The 24,662-nt window shown below is 47.9% G+C and overlaps 1 protein-coding gene across 1 annotated transcript in view; it reads left to right on the top strand.

Moving 5' to 3' along the window:
* Il16 (interleukin 16) overlaps nucleotides 1-24,662 on the top strand; it is a 67,755-nt gene that overhangs the window by 28,650 nt on the left and 14,443 nt on the right. The window contains exons 3-11 of the mRNA XM_055623721.1: nucleotides 3,297-3,430; nucleotides 5,374-5,484; nucleotides 7,873-7,987; nucleotides 13,335-13,408; nucleotides 13,979-14,195; nucleotides 14,602-14,719; nucleotides 17,447-17,579; nucleotides 21,090-21,177; nucleotides 22,978-23,465. Of these exons, the coding sequence (XP_055479696.1) occupies nucleotides 3,297-3,430; nucleotides 5,374-5,484; nucleotides 7,873-7,987; nucleotides 13,335-13,408; nucleotides 13,979-14,195; nucleotides 14,602-14,719; nucleotides 17,447-17,579; nucleotides 21,090-21,177; nucleotides 22,978-23,465 (1,478 nt within the window). The remainder of the gene's footprint in view (nucleotides 1-3,296; nucleotides 3,431-5,373; nucleotides 5,485-7,872; nucleotides 7,988-13,334; nucleotides 13,409-13,978; nucleotides 14,196-14,601; nucleotides 14,720-17,446; nucleotides 17,580-21,089; nucleotides 21,178-22,977; nucleotides 23,466-24,662) is intronic.

Below are 24,662 nucleotides of genomic sequence, written 5' to 3'. Positions count from 1 at the left end.
TGGCTCACAGACCGGCCTAGAGTCCAGCCTGATGGAGGCAATTGCTCGCTTGAGGCTCCCTCTTACCAGGTGACTCTAGTTTGTGTTCAGCTCACAGAAACTAACCAATATTCTATGTTTATATTTTACTCTAATTTACAAACAATTTATCTTTGTAACAAACCTGTTACATTTATAACTTATTTGGGGGGATTTTTATTTTGTTTTCAAGACAGGGTTTCTCTGTGTAGCCCTGGCTGTCTCAGACTCCGCTTTGTAGACCAGGCTGGCCTCAAACTCACAGAGATCCGCCTGCCTCTGCCTCCCCGAGTGCTGAGATTACAGGTGCGTAACACCACACCCGGCGTTAATTTTGGAACTTTATATGAGGTAAGAAGCATTGTGTGTCTGTGTGTGTGTGTGTGTAGGCATGCGCCACAGAGTATGTGCTCATGTGGAGATCAGGCTACAATTTCAGGGAGTCAGCTCTCCTCTTACAGAGCTCAGGTGGTCAGGCCTGGCAGCAAGGGCTTTTACCCACCTAGCCATCTTGCCAGACCCCATCTTTTGTAAATACCTTTCTTTGTTCATTCTGTGTTGCTTTTCCATAGTAACTTGCTATTCGTTTGTTTTCTGCTTCTTACTCTGTTTCCAGTTTCTAAGATCTGTTCAATTCCATTTCCACTTCTGATTTTCGTTAAAATTAAATTAACTACTTAGTTTATTAAGCGTAATTAATTACTACTTCAGAATAAAAATTTTAAATCATCCCTTTTATGAGAGACAAAAACTTAGTGTTATTCATTTTTAGTTCCTTTGCCAATTAACTTTTCCAGTTCATAAGTCAACTTAATGTCAAAGTACAAATGTATTACTATTGTTACAGTCATCTCAAATTATAGCTTCTCTTTCTAAAACCATTTGGCCCTCTGAGCCCAATGTTAGTTTCTAACCACATTTGTTTTCACCCCAGCCAGTGCTGTGGGTGTAGCGTGTTTTAACTTGCCCCCATTGGAGACGATAATTTTGATATGTTTCTCTGTTGGCTGGTGTGCATCCACAGGTAATTTTCAGGTAGGGTGAAGGAGAACCCAGATCAGCCAGAGCTTTGGAGAAACATCTTGCTCTGGCCTCTGATTATACAGACCTGAATCCATAGAATGTGCAGAGCACCCAAAAGCACAGTGGCTACCTGTGTCAGGAAGGGCAGAACCCAACTCAGCATGGCCTCAGCAGCTTGCACTGGTCTTGCCCATAGCTCTGCCATCAATCAGCTCTGTCACTCATTCCACATGGCACCTTATTTATTTGTCCGTATTTCTCTCCCTCTCTTTCATTCAGTGTAGGACATTGCCACAGGCAAAAGCCCCAGGACCCAGAGGTCTGGGTTATGCTCTAGACTTTTCTACTGCTAGGAAGCCATTGAGACTCTGTTTGATCACTAGTAAGGAGTAGGCCAGGGCTCCTGAAAGCCTATGGTAATTGCTGCATCACCAAGGGAGGTTGCTCAGACCACATCAGTGGTCCAGGAAGGGTATGGGATCCTCATTCTCATTAAAAACTTATATAAATGTGGTACATGGTCAGATACAGACTAGATGACCTCTGGCCTTTGCTATCAGGCTCTGAACCCTGTCTTCCCCAGGCTGTTCCCTCTGGGAGCAATTGTTCCCTGCAAGTAAGAGAGGACCAGTGACTTGTTCTGAAGAGACCTCTGGAAGCAAGCATCTTGACAGGGAATTTTCCCAGCACTGAAGAACCAAAATCTCCCTTTCAGGGTGCCTCTACCTCTGACCTTCTTTAGCATCTGACATCCTCAGGGAGCCTCCTTCTGACCCTATCTGGCTTGTCACTTCTCTCTTTAGTCTATAAGCAAGTCTTTCCTACCTGCCCCCTAAAAGGAAGTCTCAAACCTTGATGCATCTTGCTTTTCCTGTGAGCCACCACCAATCTCACTTTACCCTTGGGGTGGGAGGGGGGGTTGGGGTTTCTGTTTACTCAAGCCGAATGATGCTGGGAAAAACCTTGTCCCTCCCCGGGCTCTGGAACCCCGCTACCAGTGCACTGGCCACACATGACCTCTGAGCATATGGCTGTTCCCTGTGGAGAACACAGACACGTTAGAGGGCATGCCTGGCTGAAGACTTAGTGCAAGGAAAAAAAAATAGAACAAATGTCTGATCAGTGTTTTTACATATTGTTTATATGTTGAAGGCACATAGCTTAGAAATAGTGGACAGGATAAACTATATTAATATAATTAAACAAATTGCATTCATTTCCTTTTAGTTCTTTTTATTTTTTTTTACCTTTTTTTTTCTTCATTTTTTTGGTTCTTTGAGACAGGGTCATACTGTGTAGGCCAGGCTGCCCTGGAACTCTCTCCTCTTCTTTTGTTTTATTTAGATTTTTATGGGTTTTTTGTTTATTTGTTTGTTTGTTTTGAGACAGGATCTCAAATAACTTACATTCTTTTCAAACCTAGTATATGGTGGGGGCTGATCTTGAACTCCTGATCTCCTGTACTCACCCTACCTTGTGAGTACTGGGATTACAGGTGTGCACTACTATGCTTGCTCTTACTTTTTCGGTGTGGCTAGTAGACAAATTTAAACGGCCTGTGTGCAGCTAACTGCCTATCCAAGCTGGGCATCAGTGGGTTAAATCTGTCAACCCTAAAGGCTTTCAAACTGACTGTAATAGCCGAGTAGTGGACAGGGAGGGATGACACGGGAAGCGCGGTATCTCACACAGATCATGAAGCTGATCCTTAGCACTTCAGTAGCTCCTCAACGGTTCAACATGTCTGCCTGTGTGAGGCGCGTGTACCTGCCAGGGTGTGTAAGGACAGTGATGGGTCAGTGCGGAAGACTGGAGGACTCCCTGGGCCTGGTGTCCCCTGTGTGGTTGCTTGCTCTCTCTCTGCTTGGCCCCTGCCTCAGTTCCTATACCAGGACGTTCTGTGTTATTTCCTTTCTCTTTGGTTGGCATTGAACACTCTCTGGCAGCCTGGACTACAGGTATGGTGCGTCTTACCATGTGACCTGCAGGAGACCTTGTCACTTCTTGCTGAGTTGGGCAGGGGTGAAATGAAAGCCCACACTGATGAAGAATCCTACTGTGCCCTGCAGCACCAGATTTTTCTGGTGAAGAGAGTTAAAATGATGCTGTATTTTCCACCGCCTCAAGACCACACCAACCACCCTGGGAGCTGAATGGTTTCTGCCCACACAGATTTTGTTCTTTGTCAAGCCTCGTGTTCAATCACACACAGATGATTTCTTCCTGTTTGTTTCCCCACTCCCAACTCTGTTTAGGTGTTAATCCCTACTGCTCAGGAGAGATTGATTTTCCAATGAGCAAGAAATCTGCAGCTCCCACTGACAGGCAGCCGTACTCTCTCTGTAGCAACAGGAAGTCCCTCTCTCAACAATTGGACTACCCAGTTTCGGTAAGATGGAGGGGAGAGGCCTGGAGACTCGGGAGGACAGAGGGCTCTGTTACCACTGCAGTGGCTGGGTGAAGTCTTCTTAGGAGTCCTCTGTCCACAGACTACAGAGAGCTTGTTTGGTTGGCTAAAGAACCCCACTAGCCAAAAAGCCATTTAGGAAGGTCCACCTGTCAAGAGTCCCTTGTGCCAGGTCCGTGTAAATGGCCTCACGTCTGTGCTGTTAGGAGCCAATAGATAAACTTTCTATTATCACGCTCTCAACTAAAGCCTCTTGTGAATCCCTTTATTTCACCTGCACAATAACTCTGAGGTGGGGGGGACTAGGAAACTACGGCTTTGACGAACTAGGATATAACAAAATTGGGACTTGAAGTTGCATCGTTTTTAAAAAATATTTACTTATTTACTGTTTTCAAGTGTGTGTGTGTGTGTGTGTGTGTGTGTGTAGGGTGGGGAGTGCAACAGTGTGCACGTGGAGGTCAGAGGACAAATTATGGAAGCTGGGTTTTTCCTTCCATATTGTTTGACACACACACACACACACACACAGGCAGAAACAGAAACGGAGACAGAAACAGAGACAAACAGAGAGAGGGGGGAGAGAAAGAGAAGTCGAGACAGAAACAGAGAGACAGAGATATAGGCAGAAACAGAGAGACACAGCGAGAAAGACAGAGAATGACTAACGTTTGACTAAATCCATCACTGATACCCATACATGGTTTCACTTTGTCTGCATAGGGGCTTCCAAGGAGGCAGCAAGTCGGGATTCCAGAAGAGCTGTTTCTGGGGCAAAGGGAGGGACAGCCTTGGGTGTGGCTTAGGGCTGCAAAGCCTGGGCTATTGTGATCACCCAGACAAGTATGAGCAGCTTCAAGCCAACAAGAGGAAAGAAGAGGGAAGGGAACAGCAGAGGAGGGAAAGGGAGGAAAGTTGGAGAAGGGAAGAGGAGGGGAGAGGAGAAGATAAGCTTGCTTTTCCAGGGGGTGATGGTCTTGACACCCAAATGCAGTCCGTGACCCCTGCAGGCTGCTTATGTGTGTGCCTCACCTTGTAACATCAGATCTTAGCGATCTCAGATCCTCCAGCCCCTTACACACTCACGGATGACATGTTGGTTTAGTGGCCAGATAGGAAGCAGCAGGTGTTACTGGGTCACACAGATTATTAAAGCAGCACATAGGAAAAGAAGGATGTATAGGCACTTCCTGGGGGTGAAGCCCTGCCCTAAGTGCCTTCATAGTTAACTATTCCCAGAAGCCATACACATAGGTAAGTCCTTTTTGAAAATGATCTTCCTTGGTAGGATACTGAGGCTCAGAGGGACAAAGTCACCTTTCCAAGGTCATCCACTGATAATGGGCAGAGCCAGGAGAACAATCTGGGACATGGATGTGGCTTCCAAAGTGTCAGCGTGACCATCAAGTCACAGTGCTCCCCACCGGGGCTCAGGGACACAAGACTGCTCTCTGCTGGCATCCTCTGCTTCTTCGATGCAGCTGGTTAATGCCCATCTTTCTCCCTCGGAACTCATGCTCTCCTTTTGAGTCTTTGAGTTCTCGACTTCTTGCCTGCGGAGCCATGCCTGGCACAAGCAGGGATTTTAGTGAATGTGCTTTGAACTGAACACAGTTTTATAGTGATGTCTCAAACTCAGCTGAAGGTCTTGCTTCGGGGCTTATTCTGGGGCACTGTGGTGCGTGATATCATAACCCTTGGCTTACTGCCTTCACAAGCATTTGCGAGCCTTTGCTGCTGGTCTATAGCCAGGTCTCCCAGAGCAAAGTTTCCTGCCTAAGCCACCACTTCTGAATGACATTCCACAAATCACCTTCTAGCTCTTATACTGCTGGCCCTTGAGAAACAGTTAAGAGGGTGGGGCCCTGTTCCTTGGCTGGTGTCACAGGTGGCTCATCCCTGCCCCCTCGGGTTCTTCGTTACAGGGCACTGCAAGACCAACTCGGTCACTGAGCACAGCTCAGCTCGGGCAGCTGTCTGGGGGCCTACAGGCTTCAGTCATCTCCAACATCGTGCTGATGAAGGGCCAAGCAAAGGTGAGCAAAGACCGTCACCAGCAAGAAGGCCTGGAGCAACATTCTCTTCTGGGAGCTGTTGCTCCGAGGAAGAGTGGGGGCAGAACTCTGGGGCACTCAGTACAGCAGAGGGGACAAACGAGCTCCCCAGCACTTGCTGAAGTTTAAGCTCTGTTGATTCTCCCAATTCCACTACGTAATCATTTTCTTTCTGAGTTCCCCAACTGCCTCAGGGCCCTGCAAGCTTCTTCTCTATTCCTTCTTGACGTGATATTCTCCACAATTTAATCTTGCTTGGTACACAAATGAAAATCCTTTACGTATATTTATGGGGCTGGACTTCACCTTCACATTCCGATGTCGGTAAAGAAAGTTGGGACTCAAATGCAAATCTTACAAACTCTATGCTTCTTGTTCCATGTGGGTCATTCAACGGCTACAGGAGTTCTGGTCTCTGTTGGGGTATCCTGAAGAGTCAGAACGGACTCTGCTCTGTCTAGAGATGATGACACATTGTACTAACGTCTACTCCATAACTGAGAAGTATCAAAGAGGGAACCAAAGTATGAATTGTGAGGGAATACCCCCACATCTGTTGTATTCACCCCAAAGCAGGCTACCTCATGCCTGGGGCTTTGTATTGGGTACCTTTCTGTCACCATGACCATATACTTGACAAGGAACAGCATTAAGGAGGAAGGGTTTATTTAGGCTCACGGTTTGAGGGCATAGTCCTCTGCAGAGGGGAAAGCACTGTGGCAGAAGCTGCTCTGGCCTGTGATGGTAGGAGCATGAGGCTCCTTGAATATAGAAGATCCAGAAATGGAGGTTGAACAGAAAGTGGGGCAGGCCATAAACCCTATGGACCACTTTCCAGTGATCTACTTCCTCCAGGTAGGCCTTGCTTCCTAAATGCACCACAATCTCCCAAAGCAGTACCACCGGTTGAGGACGAAGTATTCAGATATTTCACACCCAAACTGTACCAGACTTGGAGATGCCTAAAATAACCAAGGCAGGCCAGGGCAGCTGCTGCCACGGTTCTAAGCCAGTTTTCACCACCCAGATGCTCAGATGAGTAGTGAGCTTATTTAACCTTCCTGATAGCGTTCCACTTGATGTGAGGGAAGGGAGCTCAGCAGGTAACATAAAGAAAGGCCCCTCAAGTGACCAGGGAGAAGCCTGTGTGGTGTGGCTCTCTGTGGACAGTCCCGCTTTCTGACTAGGCATTTGGTCACAGTGACCGAAAAGGGTGCCCCAAACAAAGCCCCAGGCCTAAGGTAGCATGCTTTGGAGTGAGCACAAGGGGCATTTGGGAGTGCTCTCTCACCTCTGATAGTTTTGCTTCCTTGTGGGCTCTGAGAGCTGTGGGTCCTGGATGAATAATCTATGAGTAGTATTTCCAACAGCAAGCATCACTTTAAGGGTCTGTCGAGGAACCAAGCTCCCAGCCCTACCTAGATGCTTCTGAGTTGAACTGAAAGCCCTGTATTTATTGTTTTGAATGCGTGGTTTGAGCACTTGCCTGAGCACTGAGCAATGAGATTCTCTGAGGGAGTTCTCTGAGAACTAAGTTTATTCAGGAATTACAGAGATCTTTTGTTTTCAGCAAAATGAGTGGAGTTGTAGGTGTTTCCTTTCCCCTACCTAAACCGGTCCAGATTGTCCCTTTAATCTACCAGCAAGTCTGAAGTAGACATCATTCTTACCTTCCATGGGGTAAGGGCATCTCCACATCGGACCTGCCTCGGCTGCCTTGTGTCTATCCCTACAGCCGAGGGGACAGCTATCTGCTGAGTCCCAGCTTCCCTAGTGCCACTGACATAATCATAGGGTATGTTCGTCAGCTCCTGAGAATGACCCAGAAATAATGACAGAGAGGACAACACCTTTTTGAAGAGCAAGTAATTGATATCCGTAAGCAGGGGACAGGTTGGGCACAGACTGAGGGTTGCGAGGGGCCTTTGGGAACAGAAAGGATGCTTTCTGTGGCATAAGCTGTGTTATCGTTAATGCCTTTGACATCTCCTTGATGTTGCTGGACATTGTGTATTATTTTCAAATACAGCCTGTGAATGAGGTACCATTATTTTACAGCCTAAAGCTGAGGTTTAAAGGGAGGAAGTGACTGGATGGATGAAAATAGTCAGGTGGAGAGAGTGGGATTACTAGTCTATCTGCGGGGGAAATGCCAACTCGTGGGCGAGCCTCCAACAAATTTGCTGATACTCCAGGTGGCCATGAAGTGCTCTCCTCGCCTTGCTTGGCTAAGCTCTGAGACCCCTGGGATTCGGGGGACTTTGTCTCCTTTCTGATTCCTTTCTTCAGGGCTAAGGCTGGTCCTTAGGAAATATCAGCCCAAGAAACAGCCAAGACACGCCTACACCGAGCCCTCTCTTCTCTCCCCAGGGCCTGGGCTTCAGTATTGTTGGAGGAAAGGACAGCATTTATGGCCCCATTGGGATTTACGTGAAGAGCATCTTTGCAGGGGGAGCAGCTGCTGCTGATGGGCGGCTGCAGGAAGGTAGGTTTCCATTCCTCAGTGTGGCTGAGGGGTCAAAAGCACAATCCAGAGCTGCCAGGGTATAGAAGATACTGAGAGTTTAAAATGTGTCCTGGGCTTTCAGAGTACACTTCTATGGCTGTAGGGAAGGGGGCCTCCAGCCAGTGGGAGCCTTCGCCCCTGAGCGCTCCATCATAGTGATGAGCAGACTAACCCCTGACAACAATGTCTCCCCTCCCTGATTCTATTGTCAGCCGGGGACCTGGAACGGAAGCCTTTCTTCTTTGCTGATTCTACTCCTTCCTTTCCAGTGCCCCTGTTAAGTTTCCGGGATTCGCTGATAACCCTTCTCCTTCATCTTCCCTGCCCTCCTCCACCTGAAACCATGGCATGGAGCCCCACTCTTCCGTCAGATAAGGGGCTACCATTCTCAGAGTCCCACCAAGTTCTGGGTTCCAGGAATAAATACAGAATACATGGACGCAAGCCACAGTTCTCATACCAGTGGGAATAAGAGGAAGTTTATTCTGAGCCTTATAGGAGTGGACCTGTCCCAGGAACATTCATCTAGGTTACCACAAAGGGTGCACATGAGCTCCTTTGTGGACACAGAACAAAAGGAAATCAGAAATCAAGACCTTGACCAGTGGGAGCATCGGGCTGGTGGGTTATGGCAAAATGGGGGAGATTCTGCTCTAGGGTTTTGAGGACATACAGTAACATTCTTAGCTTTTAGGTTGATGGAAAGTGGTGATCTTCTGAGTTAATACACTTGAAAAGATTTATGATAGTCTGAAAGACGTTTCTAAGGCATAAAGGTAGTGAGGTACACATGGCTAACTAAAGATAGCCTAAGATAATTTTGGCTCTTGATCTGCATCATTCCTACTCTCTAAAGTAAGACAGTTCTAAACAGCCAGTCATTCTGCAGAATCAGCAAAGAAGTATTTTTTCCAGGAAACTTTATCCACAGAAAAACCAGACAGAACCCCACTTTTGAACTTTTATTTTTTAAGATTTATTTACTTATATGTATACAACGTTGTGTTTGCACGTACACCTGCATGCCAGAAGAGGGCACCAGATTTCATTATAGATAGCTGTAAGCCACCATGTGGCTGCTGGGAATTGAACTCAGGACCTCTGGAAGAGTAGACAGTGCTCTTAACCTCCAAGCCATCTCTCCAGCCCATTTTTGAACTGTTAATGGCTTCCCTGGGGGCAGCTCTCCCCTCTGCTTTCCTTCTACCTCCTGCTGCTTCCTCTCAGCTCCTTTCAGATCTCCCTAGGACAGAAGCTTTCGTAAGTGAGTAAGAGACCTGGGGAACACAGTTGATGACACCCCACTGCACCCCACCCCAAGTCTGTGCTTGGATGGTTGGGCAACCAGCTTGGTCTAAAGAGATGTCTGGGTTTCAGCCAGGGAGCAAAATTCAAGGATAGAAGGTGAAGAAGAGAGAAGAGGAGGGAAGGGGAGGGGAGGGGAGGACAGAAGAGGAGAGGAGAGGAGAGAAGAGAAGAGAAGAGAAGAGAAGAGAAGAGAAGAGAAGAGAAGAGAAGAGAAGAGCAGGCTTTCTTCCTTGTCACGCTGTATCTGTAAGCCAGGATGACAGTCCAACCACCTGTAGCATCCTGAGCTTTCTAGGGGCAGTGAGGACACTACAGTCCCAGAAGCCAAGCATATATCACAACAATGGAAGGCTGAAGAGATGGCTTTGTGGTTCAGAGCACTGGCTCCTCTTCCAGAGAACTGAGTTTGCTTTCCAGCACTCATGCAGTGGCTCACAACCCTCCGTAACTCTAGATCTGGCCTCTGAGGGTTCCAGGCACATATGTGGTGTACTGATACACATGCATGGAAAACACTCATACACACCAATCAATTAATAATAAAAAAACAAAACAAAACAGTACATCAAAAGGCATTCTACCATGATTTTTTGTGACACATGCAAAATAGGACAAGATTCAAATTTCAGCCATGTTCTCTCATATAATTCCATGGCTGCCTTGATGTTCCAGCCATATGTTGAGCCATCATAACAGAAATGGTATGACTGGCAAAGAGTAAAATATTTACGATCTTGCTCTTTACAGTAAGTACTGCCAACCCAAGCACCAGGCTGCACTGGGTGGATTTTATCACGTGGGCAGTGGGAATCTTTGTATTTATCGTTGGGGTGGCACTGAATGTAGAGGCTTTGGATGAGTCAGGAAGCAGTCTGTAGGATTCCATGTGCTGGCAAGAGACGGGAAACAGAAGCGCAGAGGCTGGTGTGGGAGGCTGACTGCCCTTCTTTAGGCTGGAGTCAATGGGAAGAGGCAGTACTTGAATGGTGGGGAAACTTGAGTGACTCTTTCTTTTTCTTTATTAATTACACTTTATTCACTTTGTATCCCCGCCCGTGGTTCCCTCCCTTCCTCCACCCTCTGCATGCATGCCCCTCTCCAAGTCCAGCAAAGAAGAGAAGTGAAAACGATGAAGTGGAAGAGCAGGAGGGCAATGTCCCTATGTGAGCACTAGATGGAGCTGTCTGACAGGCCACAGAAAAGTGATTGCCCTTTGTGGGAGCTCTTTGGGGAGGGGAAAGGTGAACTGAGTGGATTAAACAAGAGAAAGTGTGAAGGAGTAGGGAAAGGGGGGGGGGGGGGGGGGGGGGGGGGGGGGGGGGGGGGGGGGGGGGGGGGGGAGACAAATGCAGCTTTAGAAGAACAGCTAAGCCAAGATCAGGAAGAAAATAGGAGCCAAGGAGAGGGTTGAAATCCAGCCTTTGTTGTCTTGTTCTTTCTTTCTTTCTTTCTTTCTTTCTTTCTTTCTTTCTTTCTTTCTTTCTTTCTTTCTTTCTTTCTTTCTTTCTTTCTTTCCTTCCTTCCTTCCTTCCTTCCTTCCTTCCTTCCCTTCCTTCCTTCCTTCCTTCCCTTCCTTCCTTCCTTCCTTCCTTCCTTCCTTCCTTCCTTCCTTCCTTTCTTTCTTTCTTTCTCTTTCTTTCTTTCTGTCTTATTTTTAAAATTTATTACAATTTATTCACTTTCTATCCCAGCTGTAACCCCCTCCTTCGTCCCCTCCCAAGCCCTCCCTCCCTCCCTCTCTTTTCTCTTCCCATTCCCCTCTCCCAGTCCATTGATGGGGGGGGGTGTCCTCTCCTTCCATCTGACCCTCGCCTATCAGGTCTCATTAGGACTGGCTGCATTGTCTTCCTTTGTGGCCTGGTAAGGCTGCTCTCCCCTCAGGAGGAGGTGATCGAAGAGCCAGCCACTGAGTTCATGTCAGAGACAGCCCTTGCTCCCCTTACTAGGGAACCCACTTAAGAGACTGAGCTGCCATGGGTTACATCTGAGCAGGGGTTCTAGGTTATCTCCATGCATGGTCCTTGGTTGGCATATCAGTCTCAGAAAAGACCCAGGTGCCCACATTTTTTGGTTCTGTTGCTCTCCTTGTGGAGCTCCTGTTCCCTCTAGGTCTTTCTATCTCCCCCTTCTTTCGTACGATTCCTTGCACTCTGCCCAAAGTTTGGCTATGAGTCTCAGCATCTGCTTTGATACACTGCTCGGTAAGAGTCTTTCAGAGGCCCTCTGTGGTACAGTCCTGTCCTGTTACCTGTCTTCCAATGTCTATCTCATTTGCCTTTCTAAATGAGGATTGATCATCTTACCCAGGGTTCTCCTTCTTGCTTAGCTTCTTTAGGTGTACAGATTTTAGTATGTTTATCCTATATTATATGTCTAATATCCACTTATAAGTGAGTATATACCATGTATATCTTTCTGCTTCTGGGATACCTCACTCAGGATGATCTTTTCTAGTTCCCATCATTTGCCTGCAAATTTCATGATTTCCTTGTTTTTAATCGCTGAGTAGTATTCCACTGTGTAAATGTACCACACTTTCTGTATCCATTCCTCCGCTGATGCACATCTGGGTTGTTTCCAGATTCTGGCTATTACAAATAAAGCTTCTATGAACATATTTGAGCAAATATCCTTATTGGAATGTGGGGCATCTTTTGGGTATATGCCTAGGAGTGGTATGGCTGGATCTTGAGGTAGTACTATTCCTAATTTTGTGAGAAAGTGCCAGATTGATTTCCAAAGTGGTTGTACAAGTTTATTTACATTCTGACTAGCAATGGAGGAGGCTTCCCCTTTCTCCACATCCTCTCCAGCATGTGTTGTCTCTTGAGTTTTTGATCTTAGCCATTCTGATGAGTGTAAGGCAAAATCTCAGGGTCATTTTGATTTGCATTACCCTGATGACAAAGGGCGTTGAACATTTCTTTAAGTGTTTGTCATTCGATATTCCTCTATTGAGAATTCTCTGTTTAGCCCTTTACCCCACTTTTTAATTGAATTACTTGATTTGTTGCTTTTTAACTTCTTGAGTTTTTGTATGGAATCCTTCATTATTTTGGGGGTGGAGTGGGGTCAGGTGGGGATTTATCTTCCTTTGTTAATAACAACAATTAAAACAGAGAATTTAAACTAACCAATTCCTGGCTCTAGCCTCAAACAATTGGCCAAATTGTTTTCAAAAGTGACATTCTCAAATCTACTCTGGAAGAATGTGCTGGCCCCGACAAGCTTGCTGTACAGATCAAAGCTACTGACAATTTGTTTTTGTTTTCCTTCCCAAAATCGAGTGTGTAAAATGGATTTGGCACAATCTAGGCTCATCAGCGCTCACCAGTTGTGGCCAAGTGAGGAAAACACAGAGAAGCCCAGAACTGGTTATTTGGCCCTTTGGGACAGATATTTTGATAACTTACAGCCAACCCCTGCAGAGTTAAGAATGGGCTTTCTGAAGTTTTGACTTTGTCTATCCTTTTCTCAGTATATATTTAATTGTGTTTGATTCTGTTTGTTTTGTAGCCCTGGCTAATTGTGGACTCAATAAGTAGCCCAGGCTGGCCTCCAACTTCTGGTGATCCTGTAGCTCCGGGATTCCTAAGTATTGCAATTACAGCCATGAGCCATCACGGTCAGAGCACGTTTAAATACTTTTTCTGTGTGTGTTCTCGGGCATACGGAGTCTTTCAGTGACAAGGGTTGAGTTCTGTCATTGTTCCCTTTGGTTCCAGAGGCCCACCATTCTGAGCTGCTCTGCAGCCTGAGCTTCTAACTCAGAAACACATTGGGTAAAACAGTGTGGGCGCCGAAAAGAAAGAGTATGTCAAGCTGTGAGGGAATAGTCACATCTCAGTGTGGGAAAGTCCTTGATGGTTGGTGGTCTAGGCACTGCTCAGGTGTGCTGAACCTAAAGGGCCAAGGACTAGGCTTGGAAGGCACTCCTAGGGGCAGGACACAAAGCCCCGAGTATATTCCTCAAGCCCAAGTAAAGCTTATTAGCTACCGTCTTTCTGTCTCTCAACAGGTGATGAAATTCTGGAACTCAATGGTGAATCGATGGCTGGCCTAACACACCAGGACGCTTTACAGAGGTTCAAGGTGACTTCTCAGCCTATGCTCTCACTCTGGGACCTTCAGACAATGCAGTTAAACCCAGCTTCACCTCCTCCCTCTGAGCTCACAAAATGAAAAATTGATCCTTTGCAGGGGTGCCTAGGCAATCCTGCCCTTGGGCACAGTCTTAAAGAAATTCCTCTACAAACGATAGCACAATCAGGGCTGCTCTAGAGGCGCACGCAAACTACTTAAGATTTATAAGGCTGCCTCAGAACACTCCATGTATTTATCCTAGTAGATTTATGGGTATGTTTTGAGTTTTTAAGGCACCACGAAAAGCTGTTTTTGCTAACTCCATTCAGTTAGTTCAAGAGCCTGTCTGGGCTATGCACCCATCAATCATACGTATAACATACTCTGGGTGTATGTACATGTCATGGGTAACTTGTCACATGTTTGTATACTACCCACGCATGCATACACACACACACACACACACACACACACACACACACACACACACCTGCGTTTCCTTGGGGAGCATCTGTCACTGTTACTTGTGTTTTCTTCACTTGTCTGGGAATTGCTCCAGATAGTGTTACTCTTTTCCAGCAAGCCAAGAAGGGGCTGCTGACCCTGACAGTGAGGACCCGCCTGACAACACCCCCTTCACTCTGCAGTCACCTGTCACCCCCTCTGTGCCGCTCCCTGAGCTCCAGTACGTGTGGTGCTCAGGACAGAAGCCCCTTCTCCTTGGAAAGTCCAGCGTCTCCTGCCAGCACTGCCAAGCCCAACTACAGAGTCATGGTGGAGGTGTCTCTACAGAAAGGTAGGAGCGCTGTGCCAGCTCTCTGCCCCATCTCCTCCTCCTGGCTCTTGTCATCCATGATCACCGGGCTTGAAGAGGCGTCCTGCACTTTCTAGCACATCTCTTACTCATTTCCTGCATTGCACTCACGTCACTGCCACTCCCTTCCTCCACATCCTCTAGCTCACTTTCCTCTGTCTCCTTCCCACAGCCTTGTCTCGCTACACCCCTCCCCACTAGTCTGCTTTGGCCATCACCGAGTCCCTAAATGGCCCCTGTACACAGTGACACCCTACACACAGAGGAGGAATGAGTGTCATGACAGGGACCCTTGACTAGCCCGGGACGTCAGGAGGCACCTGATAGCTAGTAGCCCCACCCCCAGGAAAGCTCACATCTCCCACCTGTCCCCCATTCTGCATTCCAGAGGCAGGTGTTGGCCTGGGGATTGGCCTGTGCAGCGTCCCCTACTTCCAGTGCATCTCGGGCATCTTCGTTCACACACTGTCACCAGGATCGGTGGCACATCTGGATGGACGGCTACGGTGGGTCCTCATTTCCCTTTCTGAATAGACCCGTGGCTTGCAGCAGGGAAAATACCCTTTAGGAGTATCTGGGATTGACCTCAGGAGAAACTGCATGATTCATGCTTGGCTCAGTTAGGTCACAGTTGCTGCCATGTCAATCACCTGGGAAAGAGGGTGGGTCACAAAAGCTCCGCAGCCCCACACCAAAGCTTCTAAGTCCACTGATTTAGAAGTGGACTTAGTTGCTGGTTCCCCCAGAAACCTGTGTGCACAAAACAGTTTAAAGAACATGGTCTCTGAGGCTGTCTGGCTGCAAGGGAAAACAGAAAGGAAGCATATTTCAACTCAGATTCAAAAGACAGAATCCATGGGCATCTCTGTGAGGTTTTTACCTGTGAGCTCTACATGCAAACAGAAGTGTTCTAAGCAAACCAGCTGTGTGCATGCACGTCCTTGAGGAGAGAAGCAGAGTAATTTCAGAGAGATACTGCAATCACAACTCTCTACAAAGAACTTCTGGAAGCTGGGCGTGGTAGCGCACGCCTTTGATCCCATTGCTCAGGGAGACAGAGGCAGGCAGATTGCTGTGAGTTCAAGGCCTGATCTACAAAGCTAGTCCAGGACAGTGAAGGCTACACAGAGAAAACCTGTCTCAGAATCTCCAAACCAAACCAAACCAAATGGAACTAAAACAAAACCAAACAGAACTTTCTACAGTCAGTACGCCATCTGATTCAGTAGATACCATTTATCTTAGTTTATCCTGTTCCAGTACTTTTGCAGCCATTCCCTGTGAGGAAGAGAAGGTTCAGGTGCTGTCTGGCTTCAGGTGTTGAGCTGGAAATGGATCTGTGCTGCCATCTTCAGGAAGATCAGTGCAACTGTGCTTGGGACACAGCTGCAACCCAGTACGGGTAGGGAGAGGTAGCTTCCGAATCAGGGCACCCTGCTGCAGGGTTGAAAGAGCCAACTGCAGAGTTGGGGTGATTGTCTTTTCTCTTCTGCCTCCTGCCAGAGGCCCACACTGGGGTAGGGACTGTCCTACCCCAGGGACTGGGGATGGGAGTCTTCAATTACATCCAGAGACTGTGAGTCATCTTGGCAAGGTGCCAGCTCAGCAAAAACACGGAAAGAGGCAGGGGGTGAAGAATCAGGAGACTCAAGTTTTCATTCTGACCAAGCTGATAACCGGAAAATGACCGCCCTCCACCTTTATTTCCGCTCAGGTTTTATTTGAACAAAGCCATGTGCTGTTCTTGTTTGCTGTCCATTGCTGCAGCTGATACCCACAATGACAGAACTGAGCATTTGTAACACAGACAGCGTATCCTGCAAAACAAAACATTTCCCCTTGGCCCTTTACAGAAAAGTGTCCATCCCCAATGTAGGTTGCCATAGGAAAGTCATGTCACCATTTATGCCTCCATTTCTCCATCTGTGAAAGTGAAAGGGGTGGGCTCATGTCTCAGTTAGGGTTACTATTACTGTGATGACCAAAAGTAGCTTGGGGAAGAAAGGCTTTATTTCGCTCATGCTTCCACAGCATTCTTCACGAAGGAAGGCAGGTCAGGAACTTAAGCAGGCCAGGAACCTGGAGGCAGGAGCTGATGCAGAGGCCATGGAGGAGTGCCGCTTCCTGGTTTGCTCAGCCTGAATTCTTATAGAACCCAGAACCACCAGCCCAGGGGGTGGCACCACCCACAATGAGCTGGGTCTTTCCCCATCCATCAGTAATTAAGAAAATGCCCTTCAGGTTTGCCTGCAACCTGATAGCCTGGAAGCGTTTTCTCAATTGAGGTTCCCTCCTCTCAGATGACTTTAGCCTGTGCCAAGTTAACATCAAAGTAGTCTGGACAGTTTTTATATCAAGAACACAATAGAATCCTGTCTTTTCTATCTCAGCTCTTTCTCCGTTTCGGTGGTTGTGTTAGCCGGCCTTCTGTTGCTGTAGCGGACATCTGAGGCAATGCCCTCATAAGAAGAAAGGCTTCCTTTGGCTCACGGTTCCAGAAGATCCATTTGTGTATGATCGGTCCCATTGCATTTGGATCTGTGATGAGGAAACATGGCAGGAAGAGAAAGAGGAGGCAGAACAAAGTGTTCACCTCCTGCTGTAAAGAGGTGGAGGCAGAGTCGCAGTGTTCCCGCTGAGATGCACCCCTCGTAACCAGAAGGACTTACTCTGGGCCCTGGCTCCTAGCTTTCACCACCTCTCGGTAGTGCTGGTAGAGGATTAAGCCTTTGGAGCACAAGTCTTCGGAGGAGGGAGGGTACCATTCGAAACCACAGCAGTTGCCAGTCACTGGCAGTGTCGTCGCATCATGGAAGTCAAATGAGTTCCCTCGGCTGCTGCCCTGCTTCTCTTTGCAAGCACCTCTGCAACATCCCTCCTCAGCCATTTCTCTACCTTTAGCACCCTCTGCTGGGTCCTTTCTCCCAGACAGTTACACCATGCCTGATCAGCCAGGGGGGTTAAACCATAGCCTCGGTCTTGATCAGGTCAATGGAAGAAGGAGGGGGAAGGCGACAGGTGAACTTCCGTCTATGTTGACTGTTCTGGGCAGGTGGCCTCTGTGGTCCACAGTGACAGGGGGGTCCTGTTGCCTTGGCCTGCCTGTTTTGAGTTTTGGTGAAGTGGTAAAGAAAGTCTGAACACTGGCAAGGAACGGGTTCCTGAGAGATGACCTTCTTTCCACTGTAGCCATTAGCTTTTGTTTTCAAGGCTCCTGTGGGTGCTCTCTGCAGGTGTGGTGACGAGATCGTGGAAATCAGCGATTCTCCAGTGCACTGCATGACCCTCAACGAAGTCTACACAATCCTGAGCCACTGCGACCCTGGCCCAGTTCCCATCATCGTTAGCCGACATCCAGACCCACAGGTAACGTGCCGCTGGGCTTTCCTCTGCCCAGGCTCACTCGTTGTTCAGTATGAAAGTCAGAGCAAGCACTGGATGGAAACAGAAAGTTACTGGCTAGGGTTTGAACCTCACTCCTCCAAACCTGTCCAGAATTTCCGTGGGAATGAATCTTTGTAGCAGAGGCCCACTGACAAACTCCAAGAGAGCACTATCTGCCTTGGACATAAGGTGATTAGTATGCATTTAGGAAAATCTTATAGCGGTATTGTTACAACTTTTGTAACACAGAAGCCCAGAGTCCCATGTAGCAAACATGTGTGCATTTGTGTGTGCTTCTGGCAGGAACTCACAGTGGGGGTATCTGGAACTTAGCAATGAGGGTTCAGAGGCTAGCAAACTTATAGTACAGAGTCCCGAATAAGCACATGGCCTCAATAAGGAGAACACCCAGAAGAGGGGGGCTCAATACAGCAGAGGTCACTAGACATTAGGTTTCTCTACACAGAGGTTGCAGAAAATCACTTCAGTCTGTGGGAGCACAAAGTTAGAAGTCAGTGCCTGAAGGGGCCAGCCAGAGCGGAGAGTGGATGGTAGGTTCTGTGGACCAGGCGAGAGTGAGAATCTATGTTGGCTGGAAGTGCCTCCACACTGCTGATGAATCTGTGTTCTTTTCTGGATTTGGTGAGGAGCTACTGGCCAGTGGCTATGGATGTAATAGGTTCATATTTTATTATGCCAACCTTTGAACAGTAGAGTGTGTGGAGTGTTAAAAATTTTTAGAAGAAAGGACTAGATGGTGAGGCTCTGAACTACACAGAAAGTGTGGACAGAGACGAAAGAAGGAACAAGAAGCCACACTTGCAAAGAATCAGCAGTGGCTCCTGGCGACTCAGCTTTGGGCTAAGAGACAGAGTATGACTACGGGATTGGGAGAGGAGAGGGGTGACCGAGGAGCTGGGGTACCATGTTGGGGTATAGGTGTCTCTGGGATGTCCAGGTAGAGACACTATAAGCAGCTACACCGAGGACTACTGCTGCTGTGAGATCCAGGCTGTACCTAGACTTGAGACCTGATGCCACGGTGAAAGGTAGGTGAGACCACTGTGGTGGAAAATTGGCGATAGTCACTCCCACTATTTATTTAATTCTTCCTCAGTGCAAGTCAGTCATGTCTGCCAAGCTTCGAAGCTATTGTGCTGTCGCCCTCCAATTCACCGATGAGGAAACCAAGTCTTGAAACGAGAATGAAGCTACTCGGTAGTCTTCTTGAACACAGCTCCCGAGTCCCAGAGAAGCAGGCAGTCAGGTGTACAGTGCGGTGGCATGAAGGCCACCCATACTGTTGTGCAATCATCATCGTGTTTCTGTCTCGAGAAACTGAACTCTACCCGCTAAACAATTCCCTCCCCACTGCCGTTAATAATCAATTTTCTGGTTTTGGTTTTGCCTCCATAGCTTCTGTAAGCACAACCGTGACACATTTGTTCTTTTGTGCCAGCCTTAAGACATTGAGCATTACACTCTCAGGGTTTAGCCATGTCATAACCTGTGCTATTTGCTGTCCTTTCTAAGGCTGATTAATGCTCCCTTGTATGCAGATGTTGCATTTTGTTTACACGCTCAGCTTTCTTGTTTCCACTTTTGGCTATTGTGATAATGGGGAAAAAAAGAACATGGGTGTACACAGGGCTCTGAGATAGCTTTTCAGTTCTTGTTTGAGACAGAGTCTCACTTTGTAGTTCAAGCTGCCCTGACACTCACCATGTAGCTCGCGCTGATATCAAGCTTGAGACAATCTCAAGTGTTTCGTGCTCCTGAGTGCTGGGATTGCAGGCGTGAGTCTCTATACGCCATGTTTGTTTGTTTGTTTGTTTAACTTTCGAGTGTATGCCCAGATGTGGCTCGTCCGCTAATTCTATTTTTAGTTATCTAAGGATTCTCTATACCGTCTTCCACAGGCAATGAACCACTTGCATTCCCATCTACAGTACACAAGGGTTCCAATTTCTTCATGCTCCTGCCAAGACTTGTTATTTTATTTTTATGGTGTATGTGTGTGCGTATGAGTGTATTCCCTGGAGAAGCCAGGGGAGAACAGCGGATGCCCTAGAATGGTTCGGTGTGGGTTGGGAACCAAATCTTGGTCCTCTCGTTCTTAACCAAAGAGGCCTTTCTCCAGCTCCCAAGACTTGTTCTTTTTTTGTTTGTTTGTTTGTTTGTTTGTTTGTTTGTGAGCTGATATTTCTCTGTGATTGAGATTTTCATCCTGTGGTCAGCGGCGTTGAACATCTGTTCATGTCTTTGTTGACCATCTGTATATCTTCTCTGGAGAAATGTCCACTCAAGTCTTTTGGGTTTTTTTTTTTTAAACGAATTTTGGTTTTGTTATTGTTCATTATAGTCTGGGTTTTAGCTTTTCACTAGATGTGTGATTTGCAGGTACTGTCTTTCATTTAGTGTTATCTTTTCAATCATGTCTTAGGATGCATACTTTAAAATTTTGGTGTTACCTAAATTTTCATCATTTATTTTACTGTTTAAAATTATGTGTATGCATATGCGTCTCTGTTTGGGTGTGTGCTTGTGAATGCAGGTGCCTTAGGGGCCAGGAGCATTTGCGTTTCCTGCAAGCAGTTGTGAGCCAGCCTGCATGGCTGCTGGGAACTGAACCCTTGGTCCTCCGCAAGAGCAGTAAGTGCTCTTAACTTCTGAGCCGTCTCTCCAGCCTAGGTGACTTATTTGTGGTTTTCCTCTTTTGTTTCCCATTTTTGGGTTACTAATAATTTATTTTGTAAAGTACCCTCTATCCATAGTGTGAAGAAGAGTCTTCTGTGATAGTTTATAGAACAAGAAGTTCAGACTCAGAAGGTTAAGCGATGTGTCTAGGTATGTGCATCTAGACAATGGAGAAACTGGGACAGGGCACAAGTCTGCTCGGGCACCTAGACTGGCACTTACCTGTCTATTCGTCAGTTTTCATTTTATGTGTGTGGGTGTTCACCCGCTTCTGTCTGTACACTCTATTCACTCAGTTCCGAGGAAGCCAGAGGGAGGTGTCATATCCCCTGCGACTGGAACTACAAACAATTGTTAGTTGCCATGTGGGTGCTGAGAACTCAACCCCGGTCCTCTGGAAGAGTAGCCAGTGCTCCCGACTGCTGAAGTGCTCCCTCATATTTAACTGTTACTGTGAAGGGAGTAATGGCTTGTGAGGCACAGTGGAGGCACCATGATGGTCATAGGCATGGCTGCAACATTGCTTTTAGAAGTAGACTGTGGAATGGTGACTTTGCAGTGGTGATGAGAAGGTTGGAGAACTAAGGGGGTCACGAGGAACGTCTTTATCGATGGACACTTAGCAACACCTGGAAGGCCTTGGGGGAGTGTTGATGCCCAGGGCACTTCCAGAAGCCGAAGTTTTCAGGTCTTTGCAGAGTGGAAGGTAGAAGCCATGGGCACAGCAGGTACAGTCTTGGAAATCTGCTGCATCTGCCTCTACTTTTTGCTTGAGCTGGTCATGCTCTTTTCCAGGTTTCTGAACAGCAACTCAAAGAAGCTGTGGCTCAGGCTGTGGAAGGCGTCAGATTCGGAAAGGAGAGACACCAGTGGAGCTTAGAAGGTAAGGGGAGTGGTGAAGATTTACTCGAAAAATCCTTGTCTCCTTAGAAGGCTTGGGCCTTAGCCTTCAGTCCACCCTTACCATGAGAGCAGTCATGATACACGTGCCTGGCGCTAGACAATGGTTGAAAGACAGGAGCTCGCCAGCTAAGTTTGGCTCACGCTTTTTTCTTTGTGTGCAGAGTACAAGGTCTGTATTGTCTTAAATGTGGCAGGTGCTCTTCGGTCACTTCCGTCCCTTTCCTAGGCGGCCTTATTGCGACATACTTACTGCCCCTGTAGGCTTTGAATTTGCAGTTCCTACTCCGTAGTAACAGACACTGAAAATGACTAATTAATCTTAACGTAGTGTATTGCTTCACCACATCCTCACATCTAATTTTTATGTACATGTTATCAGAATAAGAGAGGCCCCAGAAGGTCCCTTGCTAAAGTCACATGACCAGTGCATGGAGACACTGGTCAGGGACCTGGTAGTTCTAGCCTTCGGGCACTATTCACCTTGGAACACGCTTATGCTGGGGCAACCTGAGGAAGCTGAAGTATGCAGAAAAACATCCAGAGGAAATGGCAGGGCCACACTTTATTTCCACTAAGTCCTACTCAGGCAGGGCTCCACCCATCCCAGAAGCACAGGGGAGCTGACAGGGACCCTCCATTCCCACTGTAAACAGTGGCATGGGGTGGGGTGATTAGGTGTGAGGGAATTTTAGTTCTCACGCCTCCCTTTAGTGATTTAGGCTTCTCAGATAAAGATGTGTTATTCTATGACCAAGACAGAGTGAAAGCTTTTCCTTTAAAGTGTGTTTGGACTGGAATCCCACTGGCTTTGGAGTTTTCTCATGAGGGTCCCATTGGATCTCCGGGCCCCTTCGAATGAATCTACAAATGACCGGGTCACTGTGGCTCCCAGTCCCTTGAGCTGCAGCTTCAGGAAAGGGGTACCTGTTCTTTGTCACTACAAAGAACAGCAGCTTAGAGATGTGTAGACGGGCACTGTTCAGAAAACCATGGGGTGTGGGATGGGAGAGGAAGAGGAGAGCGGTGATGTAGTTTCACTTCTTTTGTTGGAAGAAGGTGGCACCCCTTCAAGTTTGGGGTTCAAAGCACCTCCGCACAGTTTCTTTCTCTACTCTTGAACCTCAAAGCAAGCTTAGCAGCCTTAGAATTGCAGCCCCCTTTCATACAGGCAGAGTGTTAGGCTCAAGCCAGGAAGAGGGTGCTGAGCTAGAGTGTAGCATGTAAGATGTTGTTTAGGTTTCCTGCAGATCAGCTTCTCTGAAAGGGAGCTGAGGAGCTTGGTGCGGCTGAGGTCAGCCAGCCCTGGGTCTCCGGAGCTAGCATCGTCCACTCAAGTTACACTGAGTTGGCAGTGATGGCGTAGATCAATACAAACTGTCCTCGCCTCCACCAAACCTCGAAACTGGGCTGCCCCAACTTTGGCACTGTAGCTCCCTGCAGCTGCAAAGCCATGGAGAAGATCACAGCTAAAAGCTGGCCACCAGGCTCCCCACAGCTGGAACACGGAGCTCTTGCATGAAGAACAATGTTGGGTGTGGCATGAGTGGTGCCTCTCCATGCCTGTCGCTTGCAGGCTCAGAAAGGTTGAATGATTTTTCTCAACTCAGGCTTAGAAAACTCACTGGAGTCTAAATCCAAGGCTATCAGGCTCCAAGTCTGAGGTGTCCTCCACTGAGCACTGGAGTGTACAAGCTGCTGCCCGCAACCCTCCTGGCCACAGTCAGGTGTTTGCGGTCTTTGGGGGGCTCAACTGGGATGTTGTCTTGTGCTTCCCTCGCAGGTGTCAAGAGGCTGGAGAGCAGCTGGCACGGGCGGCCCACCTTGGAGAAAGAGCATGAGAAGCACTCAGCGCCCCCACACCGAAGAGCCCAGAAGATCATGGTCCGCTCCAGCAGTGACAGCAGCTACATGTCTGGGTCACCAGGGGGAAGTCCTTGCAGTGCAGGTGCGGAGCCACAGCCTTCTGAGGGGGAAGGCTGCACACACTGTCCCAGCCTGCCCCCGGGGCAGGAACAAGAGGCGTGTCCAGGGGTCCCATCCAGGCCTCATCAGGAGAGCCCGCCCCTTCCCGAGAGCCTGGAGAGAGGCAGCCACCCACCACTGAGACTGAAGAAATCCTTTGAGATTTTGGTGAGAAAGCCGACATCCTCCAAACCCAAGCCTCCACCCAGAAAATACTTTAAAAATGACAGCGAGCCTCAGAAGAAACTGGAAGAGAAAGAGAAGGTCACAGACCCTTCTGGACACACCTTGCCCACCTGCAGCCAGGTAGGAGGGTGTGTGCAGTGGGGCGCGTGTCCCCTGCATCGTGCACAGCTGCCCTTGGGCATTAGAAATGTCTGCAGGTTTCCCTGTGCTCTGGCAGAGAGAAGTGCTCTCTTTAGGCCCTCTGTGAAGACACACGTGAAAGCTTTGCAAATCCCAAACGGAAGTTCCAAGCCTTCCAGTGATTAGCGCTAACACTCAGAGTTCTCTCTGCTTAGGTCACTTCTCTCAGACCGTGGGGATCAGCAACAGACTCACTCCGTGGGGGAGGCCCAGCCGAGGAATCTCAGGTGCTCTGCTTACCCACAAGTTGCCACCTAAGTAACTAAACGAGAGGGAGGACTAACTGTCTGTGGAGTACGAGAGGTCCGTGAGATGTCTGGCCCCATTTCTCCCTACTCGCTTTTTGGGGGGAGACTGGGAAACCAGCCTCTCAAAGTCTAGGTCCCCTTTGCTAGTTGAGGCTTCTTTGAGTGGCTCCCCTACAGGCTGCATTGAGAATTACATCCTCCCTTCAGTATCTAACAGTCTCCAACACCATTTACCTTCTTTCTTCAGCCCTACTCTTCAAGGAAGGCTGGTGGACAGGAAGGCAGCTGCTGAAACTTGAAACTTTTGAAATGGAGGGCACTGTCTTAAGTTAGGGTTTCTATTGCCATGAAGAGACACCATGACCGTGGCAACTCATATAAAGGAAACTATTTAATTGGGGCTGGCTTACAGTTGAGAGGTTTAGTTCATTATTGTCATGGCGGGGAAAAGTGGTAGCACACAGGCAGACAGGGTGCTAGAGAAGGAGCTGAGAGTTCTACATCTTGATCCAAAGGCATCAGGAGATTGTCCTACTGGACTTATCTTGAGCATAGGAGACCTCAACCTCCCGTCCCACGTGACACACTTCCTCCAACAAGGCCACACCTGCCTCAACAAGGCCACACTTCCTAATAGTGCCACTCCCTACGGGCCAAACATTCAAACACATGACTCTGTTCTTACTCAAACCACCACAGATATGTTTATGCTAGATATGTTTATGCATATCCTCTTAGTGTGCCCTTGCCAGGGGGTCTGAGGGTGAAGGTCCCAGTTACATTTACTTAAGTTCGAGTTGCTGGCATGGGGACAGTAAAGGCTTTGATGGCTGAATTAAGGTTGAAAGATCCCCGGAGGGTATCTTCCGTCAGAGAGACCCCCTCCCAA

The sequence above is a fragment of the Psammomys obesus genome, unplaced genomic scaffold (genome assembly GCF_907164565.1).
Source record: "Psammomys obesus unplaced genomic scaffold, mPsaObe1.curated_primary_1811, whole genome shotgun sequence".
Lineage (NCBI taxonomy): Eukaryota > Metazoa > Chordata > Mammalia > Rodentia > Muridae > Psammomys > Psammomys obesus.
The sequence above is the reverse complement of the archived record's forward strand: the minus strand, read 5'-3'. Positions and strand labels throughout refer to the sequence as shown.